The sequence below is a fragment of the Alligator mississippiensis genome, chromosome 8 (assembly GCF_030867095.1).
Source record: "Alligator mississippiensis isolate rAllMis1 chromosome 8, rAllMis1, whole genome shotgun sequence".
Classification (NCBI taxonomy): domain Eukaryota; kingdom Metazoa; phylum Chordata; order Crocodylia; family Alligatoridae; genus Alligator; species Alligator mississippiensis.
Window position 1 is genome coordinate 2,139,231 of NC_081831.1, and position 16,571 is coordinate 2,155,801.

At 62.2% G+C, this 16,571-nt stretch overlaps 2 protein-coding genes across 5 annotated transcripts in view; one reads left to right on the plus strand and one right to left on the minus strand.

Annotated features, from left to right (window-relative positions):
* Positions 1 to 16,571, minus strand: part of RPL38 (ribosomal protein L38) — a 548,453-nt gene that overhangs the window by 173,452 nt on the left and 358,430 nt on the right. The gene's annotated exons all lie outside the window — the stretch shown is intronic.
* The window catches only part of SDK2 (sidekick cell adhesion molecule 2), a 70,847-nt gene that overhangs the window by 19,605 nt on the left and 34,671 nt on the right, over positions 1 to 16,571 (plus strand). For all 3 annotated transcript variants that reach the window (XM_059732003.1, XM_059732001.1, XM_059732002.1), the window contains exon 2: positions 15,135 to 15,294. In XM_059732003.1, the coding sequence (XP_059587986.1) occupies positions 15,135 to 15,294 (160 nt within the window). The remainder of the gene's footprint in view (positions 1 to 15,134; positions 15,295 to 16,571) is intronic.

A 16,571-nucleotide genomic window follows, 5' to 3' on the forward strand; every position in this document is an offset into this window, starting at 1 on the left:
GATGCTCACTTAGGTCCTGTGCCCCTGGGCTTGCTGGCGTTGCCTTTCACCCGGGCAGAGACGGAGCTGACGGGTTCCTCCTGGCTTCGCTACCCATTCAACTCAGCCAGGCTCCCTTGCTAGCTGCACCTTGGTCCATAGGATGGAGTGGGGAAGGGGCCCAAGAGTGAGCAGAGCCCCCCAAATCACTGCAGCACAGGGATGGGGAGAGCAGCCGCTTTGAGGATGCTTTTGGGATGAAGCTGATTGACAAGCGGGCTGGGAACCAGGTGGGGAGAAGGTGTGTGCACGTCGGGGGGGTGGGGGGCATTGGGAAAGGAGGGCACCAAGCCTAGCGGAGCATTGGAAATTAAATTTCACGGCTCGGTGGGCTGAGATACCAACTCCTGCGCCTTGCATCAGGAGCTCAGAGAGGAGATAAGATTTGATTAAGAAGGCCGCTATTAATTTATGCCAAGTACACTCATGATAACAGAGAGGTTGCTTTTAATTAATAGCCAGAAGGAGTTTCCGAGCTCTCGGGCTCGGCGGGGGGAGGGCGGCGGGAGGGGGAAGGAAGGGGAAGAGAATGGAACAAAGTAAGTTGCAAAGATGAATGGACGCGGCCGCAATTATCTACCTTTTTTGTTCACCCCAAAACCTCGGGAGCAGGAGCCGGGGTCGCGTTTGCTGAAGGGTGGTTGGCGATGGTGCCGCTGTCCTCTTGCCGGGGGAGCGGTGTGGGTGCACCCGGCAGGGTTTGGCCTCCGTGCACCCCGCTCCGCAGTGGACGGGAGGCTGGGCTGGGCCCAGGGTCTCGGGTGAAGGCAGTGGTGGCATCAACAAACCCCGCTGGAGATCGGGGGCCCTGGGTGCTCGGAGCTGTACGTGTGCAGAGGGGAAGGCCGGATATGGCGGTCGCCTAGCGGTCTCTGCACCGGTGCTGCAGTGCCACCGACCCCCCTCCGCTCCTACCAGCTGCACGGATGCTGCCAGCAGCACCCCTGGGTTTTTGGGGGGCTAAGCAGGTTGTGGTGGCGGGGGCATGCCTGAGGCCAGGCCTTGCCAGCCAGAGCCCTGCAGGGAGCTTTGTGTGCCGTTTGCATGGGGCTGGGGAACAGCAACCATCGGAAATGCATACACGTACATGCACGCGTGTGCTCGCGTGCACCTACATGCTCCGCCAGCCAGTGTCGGGGCAGGCAGCCACGGGGGTTTGGATGCTGGTTTATTGATGAGCCCATTAGCTCCAGTGTGGAGAGGCCGTCAGCAATGGGCAGTGGGAAATGGCTGGCCCAGCCGTGCCCACGTGCCTGGGCAAGCCTGCAGCAGGGGACTGGGCAGACTGGGGCAGCTCCATCCCCGATCTGCACCCAGGCAGTCACCTGCCACAGCCCTACCCTTTTTGGGGTGCAGCGACTCCCCAAAGCTGCTCCCAGCCAGCTCTGCCCAACAGCCCCCCACCAGCCAGGCAGACCCTCCATGCCAGCCCCTCTCTCCCACCAAGCCTGGCATGTGGAGCTGGCACCGGGACCGGGACCGGGGTGGGTGGGGGATGCTGGAGCGGTGTGGGCTGCATGGAGGCTGTGGGAAGCGCTGGGCTGGTTCCAGTGGGATCAATCAAGACAACGCGAACGGCGCGAGCGCCTCGGCCCCGTCCCAGCGCTGCGGGGAGCTGCCGAGAGACGCGCTAATGAGGGCCCTCGACGCGAGGCTGGCGAGGGGAGGAGGGCGCCAGTCCCGCCCCTGCCAGGCCTTTCCAGGCGCCGGGCTCTGCCCATGATGCTGCAGCTGGAGCTGCTCTTAAAGCTTTTATGGTGCATTTTAATGTCATTCCCAGACATCGAATACTGCTCATGGGCGGCGGTGCTCTGGAGGGCTGAGCCGTGCCATCCCAGAGCTGCCCGCGGGCGCTTGGGGAGACGGTCAGCCGCGCGGCTGTATTGCCCGTGCCGAGCTGCGTCAATCCTGGCCTCGGCGGCCAAGCACGCGGTGGGCTCTGCCCTTCCACCGACTCGCATGCCTCTCCCGCAGCGCCAGCGCCGCGATAAAGATGCTAATGCAAGAGAGCCAGGGAGGCAGGTGGGGAGGGCAGCGCTGAAGGTCACGGCAGGGTTTACGGCTCAGCCGGCTGAACTTGAACTCGCTGCGAGAGAAGCCGCAGTGCGGGGTCCAGCGGGGAGGCGGTGGGTCTGGATTCCCGGGGGCCGTTTGCTCTCCCCAGCTCTTAGCCTGGCAGAGGTGGCTGCTCCATGCAGGCCTGAAGCCTTCGCCCCTCCTGCTCTCCATCTTTGGCCCACACCAGCCCTGAGCTGGGGGGTAGGAAGCACCTCCTGACCTCTGAGCCGTTGCCGGCTGGGCATGGGGACGACCCTTGCCCTGCAGCCCCTGAGCTGGGCCTGATCCTGGAGGATGCCAGCCACTCTGCGGGCAGCGGAGGGTCCCCCAGCAGACACCTGGCCTCAGTTTCCCCTTTGCAAACAGCACACGAACCCCAAGAGAAGCCCCCCCACCCCTGCCTGCCGTGGTCTCCGCGTGCCCAGCTCTTGAGTGCACCAGGACGGCCAGCATCCCCAGCTGATCCAGGAAGGCCAGAGGGGTCAGTTAACCCTGGAGAGGGGTGCTGCCCCTTCTCTCCCCCACCCCGCGTGCATTAGCTGCCCCTCCAGACTTCAGCCCTGCTTCCTTCTCCTGCAAAGGGGGAGCAGCCCCCCGTGCTCCTTCCCTGGCCCTGCACGTGGCCATGCAAAAGGATGCCGGTATCCTCGTTGCAACCCCCCCGGAGCCAGCATGCAGGTTGCTTGGTCCCGTGTGTATCCCCCACCGCCGAGCCCCAGCTCTGTGTAAAGCCTGGTCCCGACGGGCCCGGGCGCCAGCTCCGCCGCGCTCTTGCCTTTCATGTTCCCGTTCGCACAGACGCATAGAAATGAGACGAGCGCTTTCCTTCCAGCCACGGCTCCGTCTTCAGCAAATATTTGCCGAGGTGAGAGTGTGGCCTGGGGCGTTTCGTGCGAGCGCGCCGGATGGGAGGGGAGCAAGGGATGGGGGGAGAGGAAGGCATCGGGGACAAACCTTTGCTTCCCTTCCCAGCCCAGTTTCACCCCGTACCACGGCTGGGCTGCCCTGCCTGGGCTTGACGGTCGTGGTGTGCGGCAGCATCCCTCCAAGCCTCAAGGCAGTGGCTCCTGGCCACAAAAGCCCTCTGGGCACATCGCTCAGGCCAGCTGGGCACAGCACGATGCTGCCAAAGGGCAGGATTTGGGGGTCAAACTCTGGGGCCACGGGTCCGGCTCCCACGTGGCCACTGTCAATGGGACTGTGGTGGTGTAAGAGCTCCTTGGGGGCACATCCAGCCCAAAACAGGCCTTGGGGAGGCAATGGAGGCTGCGCGGGGGAGCTCAGGGGCATCGGGGCGGTGGGTTTGGGTGCCATGTGAGGCACTTGAAATTTCCCAGGAAAGAGCTTTTGGGGGTTTTTTTTTCCCTTCTCCCCCCTTCCCCTCCTTGCTTTTCCTCTCCCTCCCTCCGTCTTTCCCCAAGTTTGAGGCCGACAGCAAATCACTGCAGAAGACTCAATAAATCAATAGGAGACACATGTCTAAAATAACCCAGTTAGGGTTGCGGGGCAGCGCGCCAGCCCTGACACCGCCGTGACAAATGAGGCCGGAGCGGCTGGGAACAGCCGTCGCAGCAGATGGGCACGGGCGCGAGGAGCCCGGGAGTGGAGGTCATTCGTGCGGCGAGCGGGTTGGGGCTCAGGCGTCGGCCGTGCCGCGGGGGGGGGCAGCTCCAGGGACTGGAGGGTGCCCCCAGGGCTGGGGTAGGCTGGGCTTCCTGCCCCAGTTACCCCGTGTAGGGGTGGTGGGGGTCCAGGCTGCGGGCGCTGGCATGGGAGTAGCTGGCACGGCAGGGGCTTGCCCCCCACCCCACTGGGCCGTGTGCCTTTTAATTGGAGCAATTACTTTTCCCAACAGCCGCTGAAAAATTCATGCCTCCTAACTGCTCGACAAGCCGTCCGCTGCGCACGGCTCCATCGGCCCCGGGGCAAGGACGCAGCTGGACAGGCTCCAGGCCCTTGCCTTTGTGCGCGCCTTATCTCCCCGCTGCCGCCGGAGCTGCCCGGGTCTCTGGGCACCGGCGCGTTCGGCGGGGCTGACCTTGGCTTGGAGCCGTCTGCTGCGGGGCCAGGCCGCTCTGGGTGGGTGGGCTTGGGTGGATGTCCTCCCATTCACCCACCCCTGCCGTATCCCGGCTCCCGTGTGCAGTCCCGTGGCTTGCCGTGGAGAGCTTTGGGATCACCTTGCCTACGTGGCGCAGGTTCTTCCTGACCCCTTGCCGTGGCTGGTGGGCTCCTGCCCTGAAGCACGAGGGTGTATATCTCTGGGTCGTGCTGTAGCCTTCTGCCTGGCCCGGTCTCCCCGGAGAAGGGGTGGTGCAGCATCTAGGATGCTGGCAGGTGGCCTCAGTTTTTCCTATCTGTGAAATGGGTCAGATAGCACCTTCTGAGACACGGATGGCATGGAGCAATGCAGGGCCGGCCACGTGCAGGCACGGAGACGGGGAGCCTGCAGGCTACTGGGTCATCTCATAGCGAGCAGCGTGGACCCCGGCCGCTCCAGCAGGAGGGAAGGGAGCAAAGGGGCCGGCCGGTGTTTCCCTTTGCTGGGAGGGTTACATGCGTGTGCACAAGCCCAGTTGCACCCGCACTTGTGGCCGTGGCTGCTGTATTTACATGGGCCCAGTTGGGGCCTACCGAAATGAGGGTTAACCCTCTATCTCCCAGGCAGGTCTGTGCATGTGCAAGCTCACACCAGCTCCCCGCACCCCACACACACATGCGTATGCACACGTGTACACACGCACGCACGCACGCACACACTGCCTGTTTATCCAGATGCACGCCGCCTCTCCTCCAAGCTGCCTCGGCGCTGGGGAATCGCGCCTCGAATATGTTACACAAATGAATAATAAAAACAAAGGAAAATTACCCTCTTTATTGAAACTCGTTTTATGAATAAAACAATTATTCTGGTAATTGAAAAAATGTGTCGTTAAATTAAATGCAGTGGTTCCTATTAAAATTTTAGTGGGTTTCTTTCCTTCCCTGCCTCTCTCTCTCTCTCTCTCTCCCTCTTCCCTGCCTGTGCTGGCGGCTAAAGGCGGGTAATTATAGCGGAGGGCTGCGCTGGCTCTTTATTGTTTTTTAATCTCTTTGCGTGCCGCGCGGCTCCGGCGGTACTTGGATGCCGGGAAGATTGAGCACCGCGACCCCCGGACCGGGAGGGGGAGTTGGGGGTGGCAGGAGGCCAGAGGAGCGGCCTTGCCAGGACATGCGGACCCTGGGGAGCAGCTCTGGGAGGTGCAGGGGGGTCAGGGATTTTCATGCCCTGTCGTCCCCCAGCACAGCGGTGGGCTGGGACAGCATGGAGGGAGGGTCCCTGGCTGGGCTGACCCCCGATCCCCACTGCCAGCAGCGACTACTGGAAAGCCAGGTGTATAGCACCGGTTTTTGGCAGGGGTGGGTCCTGCCCTGCCATCCTGGGTGCATTCGCTGCATGCCCTGGGTGCATTCACCGCCGCCCTTGCATATCTACATGGAGCCATGACTGGGAAGGGAGCCCTGGGCTGGGGACGGGGGGCTCATTGCTCCTTCCCGACTTCATTTCCTAGCTGCCAGGAGCTTGCCTGGGCGCTTGGGAGCGAGACTCTCCCCTGGCTGTGCAGCCTTGTCTCCCAAGGAGAGCGTGTCCCAGGGCTGTAGCAAGCTGGCATACCTGGAGCGTCCCCGCCCCATAACACGGCTGGACAGTTGTGTTCAGGGATGCAGGTCATGTTGCAGCTGGGGAAACTGAGGCAGGGGCACAGGTTGCAAGTCCCGTACCGGGAGGCAGCGGCCCAGTAAGGATGAGACCCCCCCAGGCCTTTGAATCTCAGGCCAGCTCATTAAGCTGCGGCAGCCCCTTTCCCCCCAGCCCCATCCCATTGCTTGCTCTCAGCTGCAGCCACCACGTGGCATCAGGACGACCCAGAGGAGACGACTGCCCAGGCTGCTCGTTGCACCCGCCCCGTGCCCACCCTGCTGCGTGTCATCCCTTGGCACGGGGCAGGATGCAGCCCTGCTGACCCCCATCCCTTGCATAGGTGGTTGGTTGTGCCAGAGGCACCGTGATGGCCGAGGGCTGTGCCACACGCAGCTCGAAATCAGGCCGGATGTCGTCAGCCTCCATCTTCCTCCCTTGGATTTTGGAAGCTCTCTGATGACGAGGAGCTGATCCTCGGGGCTCAGCCGCTGGCAGGAGCAACCCAGCTTATAGGCCTTGTCTTGGCTGTGGGCCCCTGGGGCTAGACCGAGGTGCACACGTAGGCCCTGTGGCTCCCGATGCTCCGAGCAGGCGGCCGCATCCTGGCAGGTCTCGGGGACCCGCGGGTGTGGTTCTGTGCAGGGTTTTTCCCTTCTGGGCTCCTTCTCCCACGTGCTCTTGGCCGTCCAGGGGTATCCCCCGCCTGCCCCCCGAGCCTGGCAAGAGGCACCAGTAGAGCCATGAGCAGGGCCTCAGTGCCCCGCGCACACTCCCCAGCTGTTTCTCCACCCGATCCATGTCGATTTGCACAGGGCAGGCACGGGGCACTGTGCGGGCAGCTCCGGTTCGTGCTCCTGACACTAAGCCGTGATTGGGAGGGGATCAGAGCACAGATTTCATAGCCATTCGGGCTGGAAGGGACCTCGCAAGATCATCAGGTCCAGCCTCCCACCCCAGGGGCAGGAAATCAGCTGGGGTCAGATCATCCAAACACTTCTTGAACGTGTCCAGAGTAGGTGCTTGCATTTCTCCGGGGAGCCAATTCCAGCCTCTGGGGACGCGGATGGTAAAGAAGTTTTTCCTTATGTTCAGTCTAAAACGGTCTTCCAGCAGTTTGTGATCAGTAGGCCATGTCTTCTCTTGGGGTGCGTTGGTGAACAAGCATTCCCCCAGATCCTGATGCACACCCCCAATGTACTGATAGGCAGCCACCAGGTCCCCCCAAGCCTACGCTTCTCCAGGCTGAAGAGTCCCATGGCTCGCAGCCTCTCCTCATAAGACCTGCTCTCCTGTCCTCTGATCACGTGCGTGGCTCTCTTCTGGACTCTTTCGAGCTTCTCCATGACCTTCCTAAATTGTGGCACCCAGAACTGGACGCACTACTCCAGCTGCAGCCTCGCCAAGGCCGAATAAAGCAAGAGGATGACTTCTTGGGTCTTGCTTGAAATGCATGGGGAGATGCAAGACCGAGCTTTATTTGCTTTGCCGGCTGCGGGATCGCATTGGTGGCTCATGTACATCTCGTGGTCTGTCGTGACCCCTGAGTCTCGTTCAGCCGTGGTGCTAGCGAACGTAGCGCTGCCGAGCCTATAAGCACGATGTGGGATTTTTCTCCCGAGGTCGAGCACCTTGCATTTCTCTGTGTTGAATATCATCGGGTTTTGATCCGCCCTTCTTGCGAGCCTGTCCACGTTGGTCTGAATCGCCAGCCTGTCCTCTGGTGTGACCACGCTTCTCCATAATTTGGTGTTGTCAGCAAACTTAGCCAGTCCGCTTCTGACACCAGAATCCAGATCGTTTATAAATACAGTACTGGTCTTTAAAACAGAGAGAGGGAAACTGAGGCAGGCGGCAGGGAAGCCTGCCCCCAAGGTCACGCAGGGCTAGAACGGAGGCGTCCTGACAGCTGTGGCGATGCAGCGCCGCTAAGCTCGTTAAGCCCCCAGGAGCTGGTACAGCCGGTGCCTGCGGTGCCCTGTGCTGGGGGGGGGGGGGCAGTGCCATGCTGAGGTCCTGGGGAAACTGAGGCACAAAGGGTCCTGGTGTTCCCCACCCACCCCAGAGCCTGGCTGCTGTCCTGCTGTCTGCGGGGGGTGGGCGTCCTGCTGCTCCCGTGGGGAACGGGCCACCAAGGGGGCCAGGCTGGTGGAGGCAGCGCGGGGATGGAGGAGCCTGGCTTGGGCAGGCCGCGGCCCAGCCCCATGGGGCTGCTGCTGTCCTGGGGTCCCGTGAGAGTACGTGTGACACACGCACTGCTACATACATATACACCTCCTACACACACACACCCTGCATGCACACAGCCCCCTACCCACATGCACTCACACCCAGCCCATGCACACGACCCCCCACACATACCCAGCACACATGCTGTGCACCTCCACCCCCTATGTGGACACACACACACCCCTACACACACACACTCCCCTACGGGTGCGCACACACCCCCATGCCCACCCCATGCATGAACACACACCCGCACACCCTGCACGCGCACTCAGAGTCCCACATCTTGCACATGCACCCACACACACATGCAGAATCCTTTTACACACATGCACACACACATACCTTGAGTGCACACACTGCATGCACACACTTACACACACTGTCCTCTACACCTACACCCTGCGCATGCATGCGCATGTGCACACACACACATATATTCCCCTGCACACAGATGTTGCCCCTTCCTCCCACACACACACATGCACACACCCATGCTGTCTTGCTGGCCTGCATTGCCGTTGCAGGTCTGGCAGTGTCCTGGGCACTGGGTGCGGGGTTGCCAAGGGCAGAGCACCCAGGCCAGGTCTGGCCCGAGCGGGGTGTGGGCAGCGCTGGTGAAGCTGACCGTCACTGTTGTGGTGCTTCTGACCCTGTTGCAAGGCTGTGCTTCGCTCTCTGGCCCTGGAGCCCGTTGCCCTGGCCTAGCACCTCCCAGCAGCAAAACCCGGGGAAGAACCCAGGAGTCCGGCCCTCGAGGCTGCTCCCTTTCTGTGTCGGCCGCGGGGGACCGGGCTTGCTAAGGTTTCCCCATCTCAAATGGAAGCTGCTTTTCAGCCGATGCCTGCTAATGCATTTGGGATTGGCCTTTGACCTTGAAGGGAGCTGCCGAGAGCTCCCAGCCCCGAGGCAGAACAGGCTGAAGCATCTCCTGCAGCTGCTGTAGCCCGAAGAGGCTTTGGGAGCATCTGAACAGCGCTGCATGCCACTCCTGGGTCGCCCGATGTCTGCAAAGCTGGGTGCCCACTTTCAGGGACCCACCCCGTCCCCCAACTTAGCCTGCATCTGCACCTCTCAGCCGGTGCATCACCTGTGCCATCTGGCTCGGGGTCTGCCCTGCAGCTGCCCAAGTACCTGGGGCTCTCCGCACAGCTGGCACCACCCTGCCCCGGACCAGTGCCCCGGGAGGGGGCCAGCTGTGGGGCATAGCTCCTGTCGGGCCATTCTGCTTTTTGGGTGGTGCAGGAAGCGATCGGGACCTGCCTGTTATGTCTGGGTGCATCAGCAGCAAAAGCAGGACCAGAGCCCAGGAGTCTGGGGGCGGGGAGGGGTGGAGGGAGAAGCTGGCAGTGGCGGGGAGCTCCCCTGGGTGTGTGTCCAGGGCAGGAGGGTCATGCTCCGTCTTTCCTGCTTCTTACCTGCTTTGCACATGCCCGGCGCTGCACAGAGGCCTCTAGGGGCTCAGCGGAGATCTCGGCCCCATCGTGCTAGGCTCTGTACAAAGTGATCCAGTCCCAGCAAGCTCGCAGACAGGGCAGGATGGGAAACTGAGGCCCAGAGGGACTTGCTCACATTTGCAACAGAGCCTCCCGGGGCCAGCCCAGGACCCAGCCCTCAGGGACGCCTTCAGGTCCTTTCCCCTCTGCCCCCATGCATGGGGCAGCTCAGGAGGAGCCCCTGCGCCGGTGCTGCCCGCGGTGTCCTTGCAAGGAGCGGCTCAGCGTGGAGCAAGCCAGATCAATGCCTCGTGACGTGAGCAACCAGACATGCAGCGGCATCGTTGCACCGGAGCCAGCCAGCAGCCTGCAACAGTCACCTGAGCCTGGCTGGAGCCGGAACGGGGGACGGTTGCACATCACATCCTGCACCCCTGGGAAGTGCACGGGGGGCTCGTGCCCTGCTCCTCAGACCTGTTCCTAATCCTACCACTGCTGCTTTCACCCCCCTGACCCCCCTTGCAAGCAGTCTGGTTGCCAGCAGCTGACAGCCCTCGGTTCCTGGAGGCTTAGTGCCTCCCCACCCCTTCCATCAAGAGGGATTTCATCCCCATTAGTCATCCCCCCCAGTCCCTTGGTGGCACTCGGAGCAGTGCTGCGGCTCGCACGAGCCCCCCTCCTCTAATGCACGCAGCGCGGCTCAGCCCCGTGCCCGATGCCCGTTATGTAAATAAAGTGCCAGGACAAAGATGCTGATCCCGTTAGATGGCAGGGCTGAGAGCCTGGCTTGCCTGCGGGATTATGCTGGGAGAAAACGGGGGGTCCTGAGCGCAGGGTCCCGGCAGCTGGGGAAGCGCCAGCAGCTCAGCCGCAGCAGCTTGGAGGTGGCTCCAGGAAGTCTTCCCCCTACCTTGCCTCTGTCTCCGTCTCCGCTTCTTGGTGCAATGAGTTCAGCAGGTCTCAGTCCAGGCCCTCCTGCAGGCCTGCATCGCTGGCCCCGCACGGCAGGAGCTGAGGGTCAAAGTCCAGCCAGGGGGTGCGTCTGCCAAGGGGACCCGCGACCCCATCCCAGACCCCCAGGCACTGCCCGCCCCTCAGGCTGCCAGCCACTGCGCAGATGTCAGAGGCAGGCCCTTACTGCCGCCTGTGTTTGGAAAGTGATGAATTTCTGCACCGACTAATTAGTCTCTAATTAGCAAGTGGAGTGTAAACAATCACAACAGATGGGGGAGAGGAAGAATTAGCAATAATGACCCTTCACTTGTGGGGCTGCGACTGGCATCCGCGGAAAGTGCCATTGCCGCCAGCTCCTCCCTACCACGGCTGGGTGGGGGGGCACGCTGGGTTCCTGCGGCCTCCCATGCATGCATGCATGCGTGCAGAGCCTCCCCGCGCGTGTGCAAGAAGTGACAGTGGTCTCCTGGGCACATTCTGCCTCCGTGTCCAGCTCTGTGCCGGCTCCGCGCCTGTCCATCCTGCGGAGGGATGGCACTACCTGAGGCGTCCACCTGCATGCATGTGCATGGTCGTGTGCATGGATGCATGCATGTGTGTGTGCATGGCTTTCCAGGGCTCTTAGCAGTGTCTGTGGACCAGCCGTGCAACCCTGGGCTCTCTGTGAGCAGAGACGACCTGCAGATGCAGCCCAGGTGCATAGCCATGGGTGTGCAACGCCAGTGTGTAACCTGCATGAGCTCTCCCAGTCCCTCCCAGCCACTGGGGCTCTTATCCTGGGCCCTGCCCAGCCCAGCAGTGTGTGGGGGGAGAGGGGAGGGGGACATCTCATGCTGCCAGGGCCTCCCAGTGCCAATCTAAATGTGCCCAGTGCCCTTGCAAAGCAAGCCTCCCCTTCCCCGCTTCCTTCAAGTCAAGACCATTGCCCTCCTCACCTCGCACAGATCCAGCCTAGCCTGGATCGATTGGAGGTCGGCGGATTAAAGCCGTTCCCAGAACCACGTGGAAACCTCGGGTGCCGGAGCTTGCCTCCACCCCAGCTTGGGAGATCAATGCACCAATCTCAGAAAGGATCCTGGGGGATTTCTGTCTCCCCCAAGCTGGCCCGTATTTATCTCGCTCCTCTTGGTGGTGGCCGTGGCCCACGTTTCACCGCCTAGCACCTTGCTGCTGTGCTTGACTACCCGCCACCCAGGATGTTTGTGCTCCCCGGGTCCCGGCGATGACGACGCTGGAGGGGCTGATTCCAGCCTCGTTGTGTTGGAGAGTAGGGGCATGGGGGTGAAGGGATGTGCTCAAGGCCGTGCAAGGAGTCGGTGGCAGAGCTGGGAAAGGAACCTAGGAGTCCTGAGCCATGAGCTGGCACGTGACGCGGGTCAGAGCATGTTTCTGATCTGGCCCTTTGAAATCAGGGGTGCTCCGCCGTGCTCAGGATCTGGACTCTATGCTGAGCTGCCTCCCGCCCCATGGGAGGGGGTCTGCCGTGGGCTCTGCCGCAGCGGGTTAGCTCCCCTCCCATCCCCGGAGCCTGTCTGCACCTGTTGCCTCCAACCCTGCTGCTACCCCCTACCTGGGCACCCCCCTGCTCATTTCCATAGCAATGGGCAGGGTGATGACAGCTCCAGGTGGTGACATCCTCCAGCACCGCGATGCCCTTGTCATGCAAATGAGCTGTATGTCCCAGGGAGGAGATGATCCCTCCAGGGTTTGCGTGCAGCCAGCAGCGATCAAAATGCAGCCAGCTCTGGGGTGGAGAAGGCCAACAGCCCAATACAACACGCACTGCACTGGCAAAGTAAGGGGGACCCCTGCCTGCCAGCCTTGGGCATCTCCCAGGAGACTCAGAAGGGCTGCATGAGTTGTGTGGAGCGGCATCTGCTGAGCTGCTATGTCGCACCCCAGAAATGGCTGCATTTCGGTGCAGAGCAAGCACCCCTGTGTGGCATATCCATGCGGTTCCTGTGCCACTCCCCAGAGCTGGCTGCACTGCACTGCACGAGGGATTTGCACATGTCCCAGGTCTCCCGTGGCCTCTGAGCACAGCTGAGAGGAGTCTCCAGACCTCCCCAGTGCCCCACAGTAGGCTGGGGGGTTGGATGACAGCACTCAGGTTTGCTCAGTCCCATCCCAGCTGCATACAGCGCTCTCCGCTCTGTAGGGGGGTTTGGTGCCACTGCCGCTGTTTGGAGCGGGGTGTGCCGGACGTGCCAGGATGGGGCTCCACAGTGCTGTGGTGGGGGGGAGTTAAGGTGCAGCCTGGTGTTGAGAGCAGGGATGGGGCGGTCGCAGGGGTGACACCTGTCACCTACGCCCCGTCACTGCAAGTGTGAGCAAGTGCAAGAGCACCGCCCTGCCTGAGCAGAATCCTCACCAAGTGTCATAGCGTCTGTACTGCTGGCTGACCGGGATGCCCTGGGAGCAGGGCTTGAGCGCTTAGATGAGAGGCTGCGGGGTCTAGCCCGGCCCCTGCCAGGAAGGTCTCGGGCTCGCATGAATTTAGTTCACAGCCATGCACTCGCACAGCTCCTCTCAGCCCCCCGCCAGCTGGTGCACGCATGTGTGCACACATGCATGCACACAAACATATGCACACACAAAAGCCTCCTGGCCCTTTCCAACCCCGTCCTCTTCCACAGCACGTGTCTCCCCGGGTCGATCACTAAAGGGAAGCAGGACCCTCCCCACCCCCAGCAATGACCTCCCCAACATGCTCCCTGCCTGGCCCCCCCTGCCCCATGGCACAATTTCCCTCGCCTTTTCACCCCTTGGCAGGGAAGAGTGGATGAAACGGTGGTAGCCAGGAGGGGAGCGGTGATGCCACAGCAGACCCCGGGGTCTCTGCACCAGGTCTTGCACCAGGTTGTTCACACCTGCTGCAGCTGCTTGCACCAGGGCAAAGCCTGTGCCAAGCGAGCCAGGTAGGGAAGGCTCCTGGATGGGGGAAGCTCCAGGGACTCCCCATGCCCCGGGGACCTGCCCTGTCCTCCCCAGCCGGACTGGTCCCCTCCCTGATAAAGCCTGGGGGAAGTGCTACCAGCTCCCAGCACCTTGCAAGGGGCCTTATCCCAGGGACAGGGCAGCAGTGCAGACAAGAGGGCACGTGTAGCCTCCTCTCCCTGCCTGGCTGGGGCGGGCGAAGGGCAGGGACAGAGGCATTTTCTCCTCTCTTTCACTTTTTAATCCCATCCCCCGCCTTTTGCAAAAATGCAAGGGAGGGAAGAAAAGGAGGATTTTGCAGCACCGGGACTCTGAGAGTGGAGCAGGGCTGTGGGGAGCGAGGACAGCAAAGTCGTCCAGGGCAGGCCGGTGGAGATGACACCGATGACTTGGAGACCCCTGCCATGTCCTACGAGCCGGTGCCGTGCGCTTTAGGATCACTCCTGGCCGCTGTCAGCTGCAGCTTCTTTTGGACGGGAGGGAGGCCTCAGCCCTGCACCAAGGGGTAAAGCGCCAGCTCCATTTCTGAGCAAGGGGGAAACTGAGGCACTGGTTAGTGTGGACTTAAACTTTCCGGCTCATCCCAGGCGCCAGCGCTTGGATCTGCTGGCAGAACCGATTGCCACTCCAGCGCGGGCCGTGACGCCGGTAGAGCCGTGGCTTTTCTCTGAACCGAGTCGGGGGCCGAGATGGGTGCTAGTCCTGGATGGAGCATCCTCCCGCCTTGGGGGTTTATGGGGGTGCCATGCACCCCCAGCCCTGGACTGTATTTAAGCTGCCAATCCTGGGTCTGTTCCGCTCCCAGGGGCCCGGCGAGGCGATGAATAGAAATGCCTACCTCTGAGCAAATTACCCAGCGTGGGGGCGCGGAGCTGCTGAGAGCCTTTTAGCGCACGGCGTGGGTTTCACACCCCCTCCCCGCGCCGTGCCGGGTGAAGTGGCTCTTGTGTGCGTATGCGAATGGGTCCCGTGCCAAGGAGCTCTTTATCGCTCCGGCCGGGAGCGCTGATGTTTTAAAGCCGAGCGAGAGCAAAGGCAGGAATCTGATGCAGAATAATAATAATAGTAAAAAAAAAAAAAATAAAGCAAATCCAGGCCTGATTCAAAGCCCACTTGAAAGCTGCTGGGGAACAGCCTCGCGCCTTTGAAGCGAAAGGGTTCCCATTTGTCGAGCGGCAAATGGACCCGCCTGCTTCGATCAAGACTTTTACTTAGCAAAGAGCTCCGCTGTTTCGTCCTGGCTCGCTGCCCGCCGGCCCCCTCTCTGCTCCCCCGGTTAGGAGCCCGGTGCCATCTGAAATGCTACAAAGACTGCAGGGAACAAAGGGAAGAAAGCTGCTGAGATAAGCCCTTGGTGGACTAAGTGCTTGCAAAACGGCTTGAGAGAAGGGGGCAGCAGGGAGGCTGGGAGCTGGGTGATCTCTGGGGGACCGGCAGGCTCCCGCAGGGCGCTGTGGGCGACCGGGCTGGTGCAAGCTGGCGTGAAGGCAGGATTTCCAAACGGCACGGCCTGGAAGTGCTCAGCTGGTAGCAGGGGAGAGTCACAGCCCCAGAGCTTGGTGCAAAGCAGCTAAAAATAGGATGCTTTCCCCATCTCACCCTTCCCTTCGTGCAGAGCCAGGGACTCGGCTGCAGCCAGCGAGAGGGGAAGGGGTGTCCGGGCGGGAGGGAGGTGCAAGTGCTGGGGGTATTGGGGTAAAAGGCAATGGCAGGGAAGGTGCGGATGCAAGACGCAGGTCAAGAAAGGGGCTCTGTGCTTCGCTAGCCCCCTCTCACCTGTGCCCCCGGTGCTTCCCTTGCAGATGATGTATCGCCCTACTTCAAGACGGAGCCGGTGCGGAGCCAGGTGCACCTGGAGGGCAACCGCCTGGTGCTGACCTGCATGGCCGAGGGCAGCTGGCCCCTGGAGTTCAAGTGGCTGCACAACGGCAGGGAGCTGACCAAGTTCTCGCTGGAGTACAGGTGAGCCCGGGCACGTGCCCGTCTCCTCGCCCTGGAGCCCCTCAACCCCGGCTGCGCCTTTGCCACGGAGAGCCGTCGGCCGGTGCCCCTTGAAGAGGGTCCGGAGAGACCCCAGGCTCCAGCTCTCCCTGCTCCATGCCTTCATGCTGCCAGCTGCCATCGGTGGGCCTGGCTCCAGACCCTGGCAATGAATGGCGCCAGCCCCGGCATGGGCCTGGCCCCAGTCCCGTCTGCCTCCAAGGCAGAGACGGAGCACTGGGATCTCGGCGCTGGAGCCAACTTGCAGGGGGATGAGCAGGACCCAGGGCATGTGCATGTGCCAAGGGGACGTGGGCATGTGCCAAGGGGACGTGGGCATGTGCCAAAGGGTCTCCCGTCTCAGCAGAGCATGACCCTCGTGACGCCGGCACCCTGGACCCAGCTCCTCATCAGTCATTCAGCCCCACACGAGCCGCTCTGGTTAAAGCAGCCCTCACCTCCGAGGGCTTCTCGTTGCTGTGGCAACACCTCGTCAACCAGCCAGCAAGCGGGATGTGCCCTCCCGGATGGTGACGCCGGGACCGTTTGCACCCCGGAGGGTGGCTCGGGGGCTCCCTGACTTTGCATGACCGTGGGGTGCGGGGGCCGTGGGGGTGGACCCTGGAGCTGCTGGCTTCCCCAGTCCGTGCCCAGGCTCTGCTGGGAGGTCTGTTCCTTCAGCTGAGCTTGCAAGGCAAGATCCCACCCCGTATCTTGGGATGCCACTGCCGCTGCCCAGGTTGCTGATGCCCGCACCCTGGATGAGCCCCTGGCACAGCTGGTTGCATGGGGTCAGCACCCAGGGAGACAGTGAGATGGGACATGAGTGTACCTGACCCTGGGGTACGACCTGGGCCCTGCCAGCCACGGTGTTTGGAGCCAGCCGGGGGACCAGGAGCCGAAAGCCTGTTGAGAGCTCCCCATTGAACGATGGGGAGCTCCGGGGATGGACCCCTTCCTGAGCCCTGCAACCCACCAGCAGTGCCAGCCTCAGTGCAAGGGCTGAGTTTGCCACCTGCCTCCTCCCAGGGCTGGATGTGACCTGCTAGGGGTCCAGCCCATTTCCCAGACAGGGGCACGGACCTCGTTACATGCTGGGATTTGTGCAGTTCCTGCCTGCGTGTGATCCCCGGGCAGGGCTGGAGGGCCCCGCGCAGCCCCGGCTCCCCCAGGCCGGCAGAGACGCTCAGTGTCGGCGTGGGAAGAATGCAAAATGTCAACCATTAAATTGGATTGTGGGAACGCCGGCGAGAAGGGGG